A 15,030-nucleotide genomic window follows, 5' to 3' on the forward strand; every position below is an offset into this window, starting at 1 on the left:
AGAAAAGGAAATTACAGGCCAGTATTTATAAAAACAGGAAATGTGTCAGTCCCATATCCATCTGGTGTGTGTGATCTTTGACAAGGTATTTGAACCTTGTCTCAGACCCTCTTCAATAAAATGGGAATTCAGTGTTGTACCCATGTGATGTTGTTATTATCTGAATTCATGCACACAGGCCATTCACTGGATCATGGTACGGAATGAAGGGAGCAGACCGGGTGTCAATGACACCCACTTTACCACTGGGCAGAATTTTCTACTTTCCAATCAGTTGTTCCATCTTTGCACATCCTTGGCTGGCCTGGCTCTTTGTCAGAAGGCTGTCCCAGAGAGTATTAGGACTCTGGGACTTCTGAGCTGAGTGTGTCCAAAAGTCTGTTTATTCTTTAAGTAAACAAAAATGCTTCTTTCCCACATGAAAAAAAAAGTAATGCATGCCTTGTGTTGGGAAATTTGGAAAGCACAGAGAAGTACTGAGAAAGAAAGAAGTCATGTCGTCCTGCCAAAGATAGCAACCCTTAAGAGTTTACCAAATATCCAATAGTTTTTCTACGTATATTTAAAGTACAATTAAGCCACGCTCTCCTTGCTTTTCTTTGTCCTTCCTTTTTTTTTTTTTCACTTAAAATCTGATTATTCTTGGCTCATCCTGAGAAACACTTAAGATCGCCACTTCATTGCTGAACGACCTTCCACCTAATGTGGAAACTAAACTTTTCTTACAGTCAGAGTTTTTTCCACTGTATATGTAACACTTAGATGAATATATCTGGGCATGTGTCTGCAGGTTTACCTTGTTCTAGAATCAATTTTTAGAGTAGGAAGTGCATCTAACAAGGTATGAACAATTCAAAGTGCCTGCCCCGGGTTGCCAAGTACCTATCCAATTTAAGTCGTTGCAACATATATTCCGTCAGCAAGAGCGGGCTGCCAACCAACGTGCTTATCTCACACCCGTCCCTCACTCCCCGGGCTTTAAGACAACTCTTCATTAATTTGCAAGGTAGTTACTGATTTGCATTTAGAAGTTAGATCCTCATGCTCGTCTGGACCTAAGGAACGGACCCAGGGACTGCAGCTCACCTGAGTTTCCTGTGGGCTCAGGTCAACTGACAAGGAAGTAGGTAGGAAAACTCATTCAAAGATGAGAATAAATAACACAATTGCCACAGAACCAAAGATGGATGGCTTTTTCTGAGCTTTCAAAATATTTTAAATCTTCTTCTTATCCAAATATGACCCTCTCCCAAATTCTGTGCTTTGAAAGCCATTTTTACAAGCATGAAGTCGATAGTGGTGGAGAAAGTAGGGCTTGTTACAGGACGTGAAACTGCAACAAACTGAGCAAAGGACTTAGTTTGTGTGTTTATTTTTCCACTCCAATCGATAGTGCTTTGTCTACTTAATGTCACATGGACTGTAAACCCTGAGCTTTCCTCTTCTAAATGGTGTATCTTTTGAGAACCATTTAACTCAAGAAAGAGAAAGTTAAAACTTTTTGTTCAAAATCAAATTGGATGCTGTGGAAACCATACTTTTTGTGGTTATATTAAAGTGCTTCCACCTGATAGAATTCCTCCCCTGTGATGACTACAGCTAGAAACAAGTTTGTTAACTGAATCCATGGGGAGTTGTTACCAACCTAATACTGAGCTTTCCAGACTCGTGCCGTCCATCAGGACTAAGAGTAAAACAAATATTTGGGGGAAAGTGAAAGATGTTCTGAACACCAAACAGAAATATATCAAACCTATCTGTATTCAGAGAATTATGACTGACTTGGTTCAGCTAAGTGCTACCACAAATCAGTAAATGTAGCTACATTTTTAGAAAAGACTCAGAACAGATAGAGGACTACATATTCTAATGTTGGGTCCAGTGTCCTGGGTGACTTTGTATTTCCTCCCCACCATTAACCAGCCTCCACCTTCCCACCCTGACATTTGCATAGGTAGAACCTGCTAATGACTTAGTACTGAGCACTGCTCCACTACGACTGGGAGGTTGATGGGTCAGCTTTCCCAGCCTCTCAAGCATTGTTTGACTTTGTGATTTTCTAAGTTTTTATACATCAGTTTCAATGGAAGAGGTAATTTTCCTTTAGTTTTGATAAAATATAAAAATATGCCTGAGTCAGCCATTCCATGATTGTTTATTAGTTTGTTTTCTGATTTCTGTTTTCTTAATTTTGCTTCTGATAAAAGATGATAGTGTTTGAGTTCTAACTTGCCTTCAGCTTCACCATCAAAAAAAAGCATAGGGAAATTATTCTTAGCAAAAGATGACTTTAATCTCTTGGAATTTGGGCCGGCAGTCTGGCTCAAGTGGCAGAGTACCTGCCTAGCAAGTGTGATGCCCTGAGTTCAAACCCCACTACCATCAAAACATAAGTAAATAAATAAGCCTCTTGGAACTAAATTTTTTTAAATGTTAAATGATCCTCAGATCTTTATTTATTCTGAGGAACAAAATTGTATTCCAACAAAAACAATCAATTAAAATTTTGCTCATTATTTATCAAATACTAATTTCTGAATGATACTATCAAGCCCATAGGAACAAAACACAGAAACAGGTCCAAAAATATTGTTTGGTTTGTCTTGGGGAAGAAAAATGTCTTCCTCAGGGCAAGGAATTTGTTACTGTGTGTAGCTTTCAGAAGGGAGGTCACACGTTTTCTTATTGATTTTATTTCCTATTTGGTAGCAAAATAATGTGAGAAGAGGCAGTGAACATTCCTGGCAACAAGCCCAGATGCTAAAAAAAATGTGTCAGGACATTTTCTGGATTCCATCTTTTTCCCAGAAATTTCATGGCAGAATGAGTTTTCGGTGCCCTGCATCTGGGACACAGCCACATGAGTGCAGGTTAGGAGGCAGTTTTCTGGTGATCCATTGCTTATAAACGCAGGCCAGCTGGATTCCAGATATGACCTTGGAATTCCTTAGCAGCCCTATTGCACAGAGAGGGCTCCAGCCAGTGGTTCTCAGGAGTCTATCATCAAAGCATAAAGGTGGCCACAAGTGGCAGCCATGCTTCTGTTTGCCCGTGTTTTACAAAGAGGTGGGTAGAAGGATGATGGAGTGAAAAAAGGATTTTTGAGTAAGTGTAGTGTGGTGAACTTGACCTGAAATGATTTTGAACATCCTTGTTCCTCAGGCAACATCAGGAACACAGAGAAGCTGAACTATGACAAGCAACGCCAGTATGAGATCCTGGTGACAGCCTACGACTGTGGACAAAAGCCTGCTGCTCAGGACACCCTGGTGCAGGTGGACGTGAAGCCAGTTTGCAAGCCTGGCTGGCAAGGTGGGCCTGGTTTTTATCAGTCCTGTTGTGTGGAGGAAGCATGGTCTGTTGTACAGAATGTGCTGACTGTGTCCACAAATCATCACAGTGTGTAACTAGAGAAATTTTTAAAGTCTAGTCATTTTGCTGCAAGAAATAAAGCAGCTGGTTTAGTCTCGCATTTCTTATGTGATATATTTTTCCCATTTTAGTTGAGAATGTCAGAGGCAACTCGTCTAACATCAGTGCTCCCTCACTCAAATTTCATGACATCTTTGAATCAATAGCGATGTTCTCACCACACTAAAGAGTAGGATCATTACTTACCCAAAGACACTGAGCCTAGCTGATGCATTCCAAGTTTTATATCACTTCCTGACACACGGGGAAGGTTGTCATGTTCTCTGTGCTCACACAAAGTGTATACAGACAGAGGTGGGAGATTCAAGATCCAGCTTCTGGATGAGGGCGTCTCTGAAATGTTGACTCAGGGAAGGGAAAACAATGACTTTTGATGGAGTTGGAGTTTTGTGTCAGGTCTTTTGGGATGCAAAGGCAGAGCAAATGCTCAAAATGATAGGGTCAATCAGTGATCTAAGGAGAAGTTAGGAAGGCAAAAAGCCAGCTGCATAGATAGATGGATCTTGCAGAGCATTGGGTAGATGGTGCAATAATAATAATAATAGCTGAAGTGGTGGCACCAGTGGTTCAAGTGGCTCAGTCCCAATGTTAGTGGTATCTCTGCATTCCCATTTTGGGGGATGCCCTGTCTCTTCTGCATATGTGATGCTTCTGTAGGAAACTGTCTACTCACAACTCCTCATAACTCATAGTACTTCACAGGGTAATCTCTTTTGTGGCTTCCGCATACTGCCTCCTCCTGGTGTGACTTTACACTTCTGGTAAAAGAGAATGCTATATTTTCTCTCTCTTTCTCTTTCTCTTTCTCTCTCTCTTTCTCTCCTCTCTCTCTCTCTCTCTCTCTCTCTCTCTCTCTCTCTCTCTCTCTCTCTCTCTCTCTCTCTCTTTCTTTCTTTCTTTCTTTTTTGCTCTCTCTTCCTCTCTCATGCTTACATTGTTCTAGAGAGATCCTGTGTTAGTTGCTCACATCCCTGTCAGGCAGACTGATTCTAGGCTACCCTATAGTTTCCTAGTCAGACTTTGAATGGGTGCCTTTTGGTCTGCCTTTCATTCCTAATCCAATCCATCAGTGTCAGGTTGGAAGAATCAATTCATCAAGTCAGGTACAAAGCAAAGACACCTGTGTCTAAAGAGATACCTGGGATCCCTTGGCTCAGAGAGCAGCTCTTAAAGTGCACCTCTCTGTCACAACTTGACCTTCTTAAACTTTAAACAAAAGAGATGGGAAGGTGGGAAGAGGCTCCCAACTCAGGAGATATCCAGGGCTGTTTGCATTTGGACAAATTTGATAAGATAGAATGCCAGGGGGAGAGCCATAGATAAGACATATAGGAGGAAAAGAACAAAGTAGAGTCATCTTGTGCCAATCTATTTAGAACCAAGCAGGTGACAGAAAGAGGACCAAGCTGGGTTGGGAAACTGTGTTTTCCCAGCCTTAGGGAGCCCACGTTCTGGTGGGCATAATTCACTAGATAGGATTCAGTCTTCTTCACCACCGAATTTCTCAGGCTTAGCACAGTGTCTGCTCCAATGGGAGCTGCTCAAGAAATAGTCATTGAGTGAATAAATCAATAAGTGAAAAGTTATATGAGTAAAGAAGAACTCACCTTATTTTAATTTGTAAGGATTAGCAGTGAAGGTCTGGCCTTTGAAGAGAAAGAATAGAAATAATATCTATGTTTTCTAAGCATGGAATATGCTCAAAATGGGATTTTAAGTGGGAAAGTGAAATATAAGACATATCTAGAGAATGATGGAATGATCTCAATGATTTTTGACTTTGACTGCTGAGGTACCTACCAATTTAGGATTACATGTTTACAGCGATATTTAAATGCAATTTATTTAGAGTTTGTACTTGCTATACCTATACAGATGTCATGTTAAATGTATGCAAAGAAAGTCCTGGTCATAATTTTTAATTTTGCATGTGACAGGTGTATTGAGCACCTAGCCTACAGTGAACAACACCTCTGACAGCTCCACACAGTGAGCTTTTGGAGGCCAAGATGGTACCTGTTGGTTTATTGTATCTCTAGCACCCATCACAGGACCAGTCACAATACAGGCCCTTGCAGTGGTGAGCAGATGAATGAGTAGCCAGTGAGAGACCTTGGTTTAAAAAATGTACTTGTCTGTGGAACAAAGAAAAAGGGGAGGCAACAATTCCCTGTATCCGTTCATCATGTCAGGCAACGTGATTTAAGCACGTGTAACATCAGAACCAGCTACTCATGGTGGCTCCCTGCCTAAGCTGGCCAGCCTGTGGTGGCATAAGCTGACTCTGGACTTTGCATGGAGATGCCTTCCTCCAGCCTACTCCCAATAGACAGCCATTAAGACCTTGTCCCTGCCATCAGTGGGATGGTAGGCCCTCCATGCTCTCTGATATGTGTAGCAGTGATCACAGCATCTTCCTGCCATTTATGTCCCAGCCCCCAGAGCTGAAGAAGAAACTTCTCTCCTCCTACTATATACTGGTCCACTTTATTCCTTTGCCTGGGCATCCCTTGCCTCTAAGCATCCTGGGACCTGTTCTTTCTTAGAATTATAGTCTCTTAGCTGGAAGGGCAGCTTTCTCCAACTGTTTCTGGATGTTTGTCTCTTGTTGAGCTATTGTCCAGTTCTATTGAGCAACCTAGTGTGAGCCAAGTCTTACTACTTTCTTTGCTGCCTCTAGATAAGGTAGGTTGACCCTTACTGTAAGAGGTGGAAAGGGTTGTCATTTCTTAGAAGAGGTGTAGGGTGAATCCTATACTTTGCACACAGGAAAGGAGGATGGAGAATGGAGACAATTCAGAGGGCTGAGTGAACAATGTGAGGAAAGCAGCCTGGTTTGCAAAGAGGATTGTGACTGGGGAGCTGTGGGAAACAATGGAGGGATCACAGGCAGTGAGGGTGTAGATGACTGAGAATTTGAAGTGGGAGAGGAGCGACAGTGAGTTGAGCCCCCCAAACCAGCTGAGAGGAGTCTGCATCCATGTGCTAGATGAGATTCTCTATAATTGCCCAGGAGAACACAGCCCCTTCCCAAGCTGACTTCTCACAAGCAACACTAGTCACCAAGCAAATGCAGTATGGCAGTATAAATTCTTGTACCTGTTCTAAGTCATTTCCTTTTGGCAGGAGGGGATTGCAGCATGGTGAAAGCCATCCGTCATCTTCAGGAGCCTCCTGCCTCCCCTGGAGGACTTCTGAACTGCATGACACCTAGGTCTTGCTGCAGCCAGCTTTTCTCAGTGAGCTATCTCTGAGCAAGGGGCCCTGCTCACAGCCTGAGCCTTCCCTTTCTTCCCAGGGCCCACAAGGAAGCTGCTCCCACATTCCAGTGATGCCTGAGGACAATGGCCCCAAAATTCCATCACAATAACTCTTCTACATGCAGGATCTTGGCCTTCCCAGCATGTTGCTATGAACAGTTGTACACCCTAGCTCTGTGGTACACACCGTGGCCAAGACATTTTCTGCTCAGACTCTGGTTTTCCAACTTCTGTCTTTACTGTGTGTGTGTGTGTGTGTTTGTGTGTGTGTTACTCTTGCCTCCTCAGGAAATACGGGCTCCTTGAGTACAGAACTACACTTTTCACAGCCTCTGACATTGAACTTTCCACCCACCACCTCTGCATACAGTTTGCTTGCTAGCGTCACTCACCAGTGGATGGAGAGGGCTCATCAAGAATCCAGCTGGCATCAAAAGGAGGAAGGTTTTGCTTCCAGAAAATGAAGTCAGAGCACCAGACACGCACACCTGCATTCTTTTTAATCCCTTGGACCTTCTCTTTCTGTGTTTCAAGCTGACAACATTGTTTTCCACAATACTTACTTGTCAGATTATGTAGTTATTCTTTCTTCTGCCAGACAGATCCCCAAGTTCACTGCCTCACTGTCCTTTCATGAAAGGTAACTCCTCCATGAAGAGAGCACTTGAGACTTTCCTGGTGGCCCTTCACTCTTTCTCCCCCGGATTTGTTGTAGAGCAGATAGCCAGCCATCCTGTGTCTGAGTGCCCTGGACCACAAAATCTGCTCTCTAGCCCCATGGAACTCACTGGTTTCTGCTCACCTCATCCCTGAGCACAATCCCATGCGGCTAATCACACCCCACTCAAGCAGCAGTGCACCCAGCACTGTTGGAAGAGTTTCCTGCATGGGCCCAAACAACTTCTCTCCTATTCACCTTCACAATGACCAGTGAAGCGTCCCATTTAAAATAAAAAGGAAGGCGGATGCGACGACACAATTGAAACACTTCTCCATTCTTCAGGGTTTGAATGATTCTCCAGGTGCATCAAACTGTCTCAAATGCTCTGCCATTTCACCAATCAGGCCTTTGTGAGGAAGAAAATTTCTTCCAGTGCCTTTCAAACCTGAATGTGCACATGAAGCCACAGGAGGTCTGGGTATAATTCACCCGATTTGATAGGTCTGTGTAGATCTGGAGGCTGCATGTCTATAGACTTCACTTTGAGTAAGAAATGTCCTGAAAAAGATATTTACAGGACACCCAGAGTATATCTAGCACTTTGGTGTTGAAAAGACAGCAGCAGGAAAGCTACTGGTTGAAATTAATTTTCCTTAAGTTATTTGCACTGTGAGAAATAACTGGAGTTGGCATACACACATTACATAGTAGGAAATATTGAATATTTTCACTCATTACAGAAGCCCCTGTGTGTGCTGAGGTCTGGGTATAAAGAGACAAATGTGATCTACCAGGGCTCGTAGCAGAGGAGACAGTGGCAAGACTGAAGACAAAGGCCATGATGAAGGGAACTGTAGGAGCACAAATGAGACATTGAACTTTTTTTTTTTTTGCAATTTTTTTTTCATTTTTCTTTTATTATTCATATGTGCATACAAGGCTTGGTTCATTTCTCCCCCCTGCCCCCACCCCCTCCCTTACCACCCACTCCGCCCCCTCCCTCTCCCCACCCCCTCAATACCCAGCAGAAACTATTTTGCCCTTATCTCTAATTTTGTTGTAGAGAGAGTATAAGCAATAATAGGAAGGAACAAGGGTTTCTGCTGGTTGAGATAAGGATAGCTATACAGGGAGTTGACTCACATTGATTTCCTGTGCGTGGGTGTTACATTCTAGGTTAATTCTTTTTGATCTAACCTTTTCTCTAGTACCTGTTCCCCTTTTCCTATTGGCCTCAGTTGCTTTTAAGGTATCTGCTTTAGTTTCTCTGCGTTAAGGGCAACAAATGCTAGCTGGTTTTTTAGGTGTCTTACCTATCCTCACCCCTCCCTTGTGTGCTCTCGCTTTTGTCATGTGCTCATCGTCCAATCCCCTTGTTGTGTTTGCCCTTGATCTAATGTCCACATATGAGGGAGAACATACGATTTTTGGTCTTTTGGGCCAGGCTAACCTCACTCAGAATGATGTTCTCCAATTCCATCCATTTACCAGCAAATGATAACATTTCGTTCTTCTTCATGCCTGCATAGAATTCCATTGTGTATAGATACCACATTTTCTTAATCCATTCGTCAGTGGTGGGGCATCTTGGCTGTTTCCATAACTTGGCTATTGTGAATAGTGCTGCAATAAACATGGGTGTGCAGATGCCTCTGGAGTAACCTGTGTCACAGTCTTTTGGGTATATCCCCAAGAGTGGTATTACTGGATCAAATGGTAGATCCATGTCTAGCTTTTTAAGTAGCCTCCAAATTTTTTTCCAGAGTGGTTGTACTAGTCTACATTCCCACCAACAGTGTAAGAGGGTTCCTTTTTCCCCGCATCCTCGCCAACACCTGTTGTTGGTGGTGTTGCTGATGATGGCTATTCTAACAGGGGTGAGGTGGAATCTTAGCGTGGTTTTAATTTGCATTTCCTTTATTGCTAGAGATGGTGAGCATTTTTTCATGTGTTTTCTGGCCATTTGAATTTCTTCTTTTGAGAAAGTTCTGTTTAGTTCACTTGCCCATTTCTTTATTGGTTCATTAGTTTTGGGAGAATTTAGTTTTTTAAGTTCCCTATATATTCTGGTTATCAGTCCTTTGTCTGATGTATAGTTGGCAAATATTTTCTCCCACTCTGTGGGTGTTCTCTTCCGTTTAGAGACCATTTCTTTTGATGAACAGAAGCTTTTTAGTTTTATGAGGTCCCATTTATCTATGCTATCTCTTAGTTGCTGTGCTGCTGGGGTTTCATTGAGAAAGTTCTTACCTATATCTACTAACTCCAGAGTATTTCCTACTCTTTCCTCTATCAACTTAAGAGTTTGGGGTCTGATATTAAGATCCTTGATCCATTTTGAGTTAATCTTGGTATAGGGTGATATACATGGATCTAGTTTCAGTTTTTTGCAGACTGCTAACCAGTTTTCCCAGCAGTTTTTGTTGAAGAGGCTGCTATTTCTCCATCATATATTTTTAGCTCCTTTGTCAAAGATAAGTTGGTTATAGTTGTGTGGCTTCATATCTGGGTCCTCTATTCTGTTCCACTGGTCTTCATGTCTGTTTTTGTGCCAGTACCATGCTGTTTTTATTGTTATTGCTTTGTAATATAGTTTGAAGTCAGGTATTGTGATACCTCCTGCATTGTTCTTTTGACTGAGTATTGCCTTGGCTATTCGTGGCCTCTTGTGTTTCCATATAAATTTAACAGTAGATTTTTCAATCTCTTTGATGAATGTCATTGGAATTTTGATGGGAATTGCATTAAACATGTAGATTACTTTTGGGAGTATCGACATTTTTACTATGTTGATTCTACCAATCCATGAGCATGGGAGATCTCTCCACTTTCTATAGTCTTCCTCAATCTCTTTCTTCAGAAGTGTATAGTTTTCCTTGTAGAGGTCTTTCACATCTTTTGTTAGGTTTACACCTAGGTATTTGATTTTTTTTGAGACATTGAACTTTAACTTGCATGAGGCAGGGGCTCTGGAGGAAGATGTGCCTGGACAAAATATAGAAGATTTTAGCACTGAGGAGAAGAATGTTCTAAACTCTAATAGTTCAGAAGGTGGGAGGGAGCACAGTGGGGCAGGCATGGGGCAAGAAGACCTGACTGACTCATAGAGCAAGGGCTCCTTGTCATTCTGAGGGTAGGAAGAAGCCAGGGAGACATTTATGCCCCAATGAAGTTAGGGCAGATCTTAGGAAAGAAGGATTGCTTGGTCAACCACATTCATGATGGCTGGAAGGTAGAGATTGGGAATATTGAGGGACAGGGAGACCAACTGAAAAGAACGATTATTCCTGAGTGCACTTTTGAGTGAACTATTTCCAGAAGTTGTTTAAAACCACGTATTTATTTTAAAAGCCATTTAAAATGCTGGGCAGCAAAAGAGGTAGTTCCAGACAAACCTCCTGAGACCCCCATAGACAAGGGGACAAAACTGTCAGTCAGGTGTGTCTGGGATAGATGTGGCTCCTGTTAAGCCTTGTCGAGTGTAAGTACCAGTCCCCTCTGCAGTTATCCACCTGCTGCTATGCTTCTAAAGAAAAAGCTGCCCAGGCCCCAGGGGTCAGTTGGCTTTACCCTGCCCCTTGAAAAAGTCAGATTAATTATTGATCAAGAAAACTGAAGAGTTGGCTTAATTTTACCTCCTGAAGGGATTGATTTCAAATCATGGGGTGATAAGCCCAGTAAAATGGCCAGATTTGCTTAGGGAAACAATATTATATGGAGCTGAGAAAATGGAGCTGTGTCCATCTGAGGACTGCGTGATGGTGATATGCTTTTCATACACTGATCCGCAAGGTACTTCCAGAAAAATAGAATAAAGGAACGTTCCTCCTTTACTGTCCTAGGTGTGTAAGATTCAATTGATACAGTACTAACTTTTTGTTTTAATAGCTAATATCCTCTTAAAATGCAAATACTTCTTACTGTACTAATGTGTTAAGCCAGGGGTCAGCGAAGGGTAGCCTGCAGGCAAATCTAGTCAACCACCTCCTTTTGTAGAACTGTGAGCTTAAAAAGTGGTTCCTACATTTTAGATGGTTGCAGAAATTCAGAGTATTATTTTGTAACGCATGAACTTTATAAGAAATTTAAATCTCAATGCTATAATGTTTCAGAAGACAGCCATGCTTGTGCCTCACAGATTGCAAATGGCTGCCCTGCAAGGGTGGATCTGAGTAGAGGTGGAGGCCTCATAGCCTTCAAAGGATAAATACTTACCTTATGGCTCTCTACAGAAATATTTTCTGACCCCTCCATGAAGCTATTACTGTTCATTGCCACCTTAGTAAGAACTAGCTTACTGAATTACCTAGCACAGCCTAGAGAGACTTGTATGTCACATGGGCATATTTGGACAAAGGCAAAGGAAATGTCCAGTGTAATCTTCACTACACCAAGGACAGGATTAACCAGGTGAGATAAGCAATTCTAGCCCATTTTACAGATAAGGAAAATAGGCTAAAGAGAGACGGAGTGGCTTTTGAATGGCAAATCATCAGCCTATTCCAGAGGGTAGTTGACATCAGGAATAAGTAGAAGGATAGAAAAAGGAGGTTGGGATTCCCAAGAGAGCATATTACCACCTTTATAAAAGGCTGTCTCTGAAAATCCAACCTATATGTCCTTTGGCACAGTATTTAGCGCTCAGTAACTTTATCTATGAAATAGTGATGAGATTTGCCTGAGAAGGTAGTTGGGTTCAATGAAACAATGTCTGGAAGCACCTATAAGGTGCCTACAACCCCTGTTTCCCCACTATATTCGTTACTTTTGCATTGGCTATGAACCAAATATTTGACACAAACCATTCAAAGGAGGAAAGATTTGTTTTGTTCATGGTTTCAGAGGATTCCGTCCATGGTTATTTAGCCCAATGCATTTGGGCAAAATATCATGGTGACAAGAACATATGGAGAAGGGAGATGTTTGACTCACGGTGGACAGAAAACAGAGAGTGAGACAGGAAAGGGCCAGCGACAAGATACAGTTCTCAAGGAAATGCCACCTTCCACCGTTCAAACACCTTCCAATAGTCTATTCAAATTTTAGGTCCATCAATTTATTAAACCATTCATTGAGTCAGAGCCCTAACTGTCCCTAGAAATGTACTCATGGACACATCCATATTGGTATTCTTTACTACTCTCCAGTCAATTTTGATGGTTAATCAAAAGTAACCATCATGCCCACCCAATTCATATTTCCTGGATCAAGCTAGTCTAGCAATTCATTCAAAATAAATTCAGACACTGTCTATCTCTCAGACACTGTCTGCCTGAGCCTAACATTGTCTCTAATTATCTCATGGGCCTGAGAAAATAGGTGAGCTAGAGACTGGAATCTTAAGTTTCAAGCAAAGTGCTGGCTTCAAGAATGACTACTTCTATCAGAACAGAAGACTCTACCTTTCCTTCAAAGAGAACTCAGCATGAAAAAAACACCTCCATCATCCTTTGCATTCAGCAGGACAGTGCCTAGCTTTATTGGAGGTCCATCCTCCAGGGCCCAGTTCCTCCATTCTCCACCCTCAGTGACCTCTATCTCTTCACTCTTCATGCTCTCCTTTTTTGTCCCTAGCCTTTCCTCCCCTTGTGTTCCCATTCTCCACTTGCCTTTTCTGTCTTTTCCCTTCTATATCCCTCCTCTGATTCCATTCCCCACTCCTCCCTTTCCAAAGCAGTGTTTCCTGATCTCCACACTGGGGAAGGCACCAGGGCCCTGGTAGGTGGAAGTGTATATGGATCAAGTATAAACCACTGAAGATGAAGTTGGATATGGAGTGAGAAAAGATGGACTCTATCATGATCTCCATCATGATCTGACCACAGCTTTTCTTAAGCCATTTCCCTGTCTGAGCTTTGGTTTTCCTAAATAGTAAGTTAAGAATCATAATCCTTGGTCAAACTATTTTGTAGAATTGTTAAGACTAAAGGAGGTTCTCCAGTAGAAGTACTGTGCAAATTTTAAATCACTAGATAAATAAAGCTATGATTGAAATTAGGAAAATAAGTGATGCCCTGCAAATGAATACATATATGCCCACACATTTAAACACATACAATTGACTTGTGTATCAAGCCCTGAATTTTAGCACAAAAGATTGGGACTAAAGGGAGACAGTGGTAGAAACAGCATCGTCCTGGGGTCCCGGGAACCTAGTTTTCAGTGCAGCTTGGACCTAAGTCACTCCCATCTGGTTTTGACTTCCCTAAAATACTTCTGGTGGTGATTAGATGAAAGGCAGCCTTGGAGTATCTTATACAGAACCATGTCTGTGGGGCTCAGTGAACAGTAGCTCTTTTATTTTAGACCCCTTTAAAATCACAATGGGACATATGCCACCAAATAACTGGCAAAGTCATCATTGAGACCTGCACTGTTCTGGCTACATTACAGTGACCCTGTGCTCCAGGTTTGCTCAGAGCTGTCAGGCGAGCAAGACCAGCTCCTGGCAGCTGGCCTCATGAGACACACATCTGAATAAAGACTGTTTTGACTTCTCTGACATTTCCAATCGTTAAGATCCCTGTACAAATGGCTCTATACAGGATGCTGATTTACCTACTCAGTGGTGTCCTAAGGTGCTTAAAGAACTGCTGGATCTAAGTATGTATGCTCAAGCCTGCTTCCACCTGGGACCCCTGTGCCTGGAGGGAAGAAAATGGACGTTGGAGGTTTTCTGGGACCAAAAATCTCAGCCCTGATGAGGAAAGAGGTTTGAGAAAACTTCATTCAACCCAAATGGTACTTAACAATAATAATAATAAGTTACCTTTGTGTGAGCACTTACTGTTTTTCAGTTCCCCATCTGTTCTTCACCATGCACTGAAAGATGCTGTTTTCCCATTTTACAGATGAGGATATTGTAACATAGCCAGTTATATCCATGCCAGTTCTGTGTGAAAACACACAGAGCTCCTGCTCAGTAACCTACAATGTATCCAATGCAAAGGAGAGTGGTGCAATCTTTCTTTGCAATCAGAAGCCTCCTTCATGCTGTGATTGGACAAGACAGCATTGGGTAACCATGTGAGGGAGGATGTAGCACACTAACCCACCACTGGGACCTGCCTTGATTCAGAGTAACTGGGCCATCTACCTCTCAGTCTTCTTCTTCTTAGGCGACCACAAAGGGGACAGGGCTTGGCCAAGGACGCACAAATGCTGAAAGGAAAAATTATGGTTAGAATCAGTTCCCATGGTTAGAACCCTACACATTACCTCATCTCTTCATGGACCTGGCTCTGTATCTGAGCCACATACAGTCAGCAGGCTCTATCCACCAAAGTTTTGGGTTTTTTTTTAATATTTGCCCACTGACAGTTCTTTTAAATATTTGTTGTCTTTAGGAGGTCTTCTTGCAGGGAAACTGCAGAGTCGGACTTCAGAGTGCGGGCTCTGAAGTCAGAAAGACTCTGGTTCAAGTCCAAGGTCTACCACACTTTGGCATAGTCACAAAGCATCTGCAAAATGAGGCTAATCACAGTACCTTGCCTAGAGGGCTGTTATGAAGCAAAACTGTGCCTGACCTGTGGGAACAACTAAACTAATACTAATGTCAAGGAAAATTAATGAGCAGGAGAATAAATAGAAGCCTCTAAGGTAGTGTGGGGTGTGTGACCAGCCTCTCAGTGCTGTTTGTTAGATGTGAGACCTTGGGCAGGTCATTACACATCTCAG

The 15,030-nt window shown here is 42.4% G+C and overlaps 1 protein-coding gene across 1 annotated transcript in view; it reads left to right on the forward strand.

The window, feature by feature from the left end:
- Positions 1-15,030, forward strand: part of Clstn2 (calsyntenin 2) — a 565,999-nt gene that overhangs the window by 436,085 nt on the left and 114,884 nt on the right. The window contains exon 5 of the mRNA XM_074060266.1: positions 3,163-3,312. Within this exon, the coding sequence (XP_073916367.1) occupies positions 3,163-3,312 (150 nt within the window). The remainder of the gene's footprint in view (positions 1-3,162; positions 3,313-15,030) is intronic.

The sequence above is a fragment of the Castor canadensis genome, chromosome 17, assembly GCF_047511655.1.
Source record: "Castor canadensis chromosome 17, mCasCan1.hap1v2, whole genome shotgun sequence".
NCBI lineage: Eukaryota > Metazoa > Chordata > Mammalia > Rodentia > Castoridae > Castor > Castor canadensis.